The sequence below is a fragment of the Semicossyphus pulcher genome, unplaced genomic scaffold (genome assembly GCF_022749685.1).
Source record: "Semicossyphus pulcher isolate SPU_LCO1_2020_fin unplaced genomic scaffold, fSemPul1.0.p SCAF_18, whole genome shotgun sequence".
Classification (NCBI taxonomy): Eukaryota; Metazoa; Chordata; class Actinopteri; order Labriformes; family Labridae; genus Semicossyphus; species Semicossyphus pulcher.
Genome location: NW_027211691.1, coordinates 25,260,001 through 25,262,500, shown reverse-complemented (window position 1 = coordinate 25,262,500; position 2,500 = coordinate 25,260,001). Strand labels below are relative to the sequence as shown.

At 41.8% G+C, this 2,500-nt stretch overlaps 1 protein-coding gene across 1 annotated transcript in view; it reads left to right on the top strand.

The window, feature by feature from the left end:
- LOC138595705 (sodium channel protein type 3 subunit alpha-like) overlaps positions 1 to 2,500 on the top strand; it is a 153,263-nt gene that overhangs the window by 80,023 nt on the left and 70,740 nt on the right. Inside the window, exons 17-18 of the mRNA XM_069667072.1 lie at positions 2,222 to 2,383; positions 2,476 to 2,500. The exon at positions 2,476 to 2,500 is cut by the window's right edge and continues 170 nt beyond it. Of these exons, the coding sequence (XP_069523173.1) occupies positions 2,222 to 2,383; positions 2,476 to 2,500 (187 nt within the window). The remainder of the gene's footprint in view (positions 1 to 2,221; positions 2,384 to 2,475) is intronic.

Sequence of the window (2,500 nt, the reverse complement as noted above, 5' to 3'; positions counted from 1 at the left end):
GTACAAAGGAAGAAAATACACTATATACGTTTTGTTAAGAGCTCTTTTAAACAGCAGCTAATGGGTACCTTAAACAAGCCAGTCCACCTGAAAAGAAGGAAACAGAATCGATACTTAAAGGTTTTTTAAAAGAGCGGAAAAGGTTTTTAAAAACAGACAAAATGATGTGTAAGACAGGAAAACTACAACGTAAAACAGACGCTAAAGGGGGCCTTCCAACAAATCTTACAGCTTTTATAGGGATAACAGATCGAGCTTAGATTACTTTAAAGGGTACCTTGAAACAGCAGCTTAGGGGTTACTTAAAATGAATGCTTACAACTTGTTAAAGGGGACACAACAGACCTTCAAACTGTCATAAAGATTTTCTTAGAGTATCTTAAACAAATGCTAAAAGGTACCTTAAAAAAGCAAATCCAGACATTAAGAGGTACCTCGAAACAAACGCTTTAGGGCACCTTAAACTGCAGCAAAAGGCTTTTATTTAAACAGATATAACAATTAGTGTTGGAAGAGAAAACTACACCTTAAAACAGACCTTAAATCAACCTTAAAGGGTACCTTGAAACAGCGACGAATGGGTCACTTAAAATGAATGCTAAATGGTTCTTTAAAGAGACCTTACTGCTCGTAAAAGGGATAAAACAGACGTTGAAGGGTACTTTGAAGCAGCCTCTAAAGGGCACCTTGAACCAGACATAACGCCCTGTAAGGTAAGAAGAAAACAGACCCTGATGATGAGCTAAAGGGTTCTTTAACACAGACAGAACCAGATGTTAGAGAGGGAGAAAAGAGAAGCTAAAGGGTTCTTTAACACAGACGGAACCAGATGTTAGAGAGGGAGAAAGAGAAGCTAAAGGGTTCTTTAACACAGACAGAACCAGATGTTAGAGAGGGAGAAAAGAGAAGCTAAAGGGTTCTTTAACACACACAGAACCAGATGTTAGAGAGGGAGAAAGAGAAGCTAAAGGGTTCTTTAACACAGACAGAACCAGATGTTAGAGAGGGAGAAAAGAGAAGCTAAAGGGTTCTTTAACACAGACAGAACCAGATGTTAGAGAGGGAGAAAAGAGAAGCTAAAGGGTTCTTTAACACAGACAGAACCAGATGTTAGAGAGGGAGAAAAGAGAAGCTAAAGGGTTCTTTAACACAGACAGAACCAGATGTTAGAGAGGGAGAAAAGAGAAGCTAAAGGGTTCTTTAGAACACACAGAACCAGATGTTAGAGAGGGAGAAAGAGAAGCTAAAGGGTTCTTTAACACACACAGAACCAGATGTTAGAGAGGGAGGAAAGAGAAGCTAAAGGGTTCTTTAACACAGACAGAACCAGATGTTAGAGAGGGAGGAAAGAGAAGCTAAAGGGTTCTTTAACACAGACAGAACCAGATGTTAGAGAGGGAGGAAAGAGAAGCTAAAGGGTTCTTTAACACAGACGGAACCAGATGTTAGAGAGTGAGAAAGAGAAGCTAAAGGGTTCTTTAACACAGACGGAACCAGATGTTAGAGAGGGAGGAAAGAGAAGCTAAAGGGTTCTTTAACACAGACAGAACCAGATGTTAGAGAGGGAGAAAGAGAAGCTAAAGGGTTCTTTAACACAGACAGAACCAGATGTTAGAGAGGGAGAAAGAGAAGCTAAAGGGTTCTTTAACACAGACAGAACCAGATGTTAGAGAGGGGGGAAAGAGAAGCTAAAGGGTTCTTTAACACAGACAGAACCAGATGTTAGAGAGGGAGAAAGAGAAGCTAAAGGGTTCTTTAACACAGACAGAACCAGATGTTAGAGAGGGAGAAAGAGAAGCTAAAGGGTTCTTTAACACAGACGGAACCAGATGTTAGAGAGGGAGAAAGAGAAGCTAAAGGGTTCTTTAACACAGACAGAACCAGATGTTAGAGAGGGAGGAAAGAGAAGCTAAAGGGTTCTTTAACACAGACAGAACCAGATGTTAGAGAGGGAGAAAGAGAAGCTAAAGGGTTCTTTAACACAGATGGAACCAGATGTTAGAGAGGGAGAAAGAGAAGCTAAAGGGTTCTTTAACACACACAGAACCAGATGTTAGAGAGGGAGGAAAGAGAAGCTAAAGGGTTCTTTAACACACACAGAACCAGATGTTTAAACAGACACTAAAGAGGACAGTGAAACAGATTAGTCAGTTTAATTAGAGGAAGGATTTGTCTTATTCTGAAAGTCTTCCCCTTCCTGTGTGTTTCTCTTTCCTTCCAGCTTCGTGTGTTTAAGCTCGCTCGCTCGTGGCCGACCCTCAACACCCTCATCAAGATCATCGGCAACTCCATGGGCGCTCTGGGTAACCTGACGCTCGTCCTCGCCATCATCGTCTTCATCTTCGCCGTGGTGGGCATGCAGCTGTTTGGTAAAAACTACCAGGTAAGGCCTCTGACCTCAGACCAAAACACAGGCCGGATAGCACACAGGTTTGTAAATGCAGGTGTGACACATCGAGCTGTGTCTTCCTCCAGGACTGCGTGTGTAAGATCTCGAAGG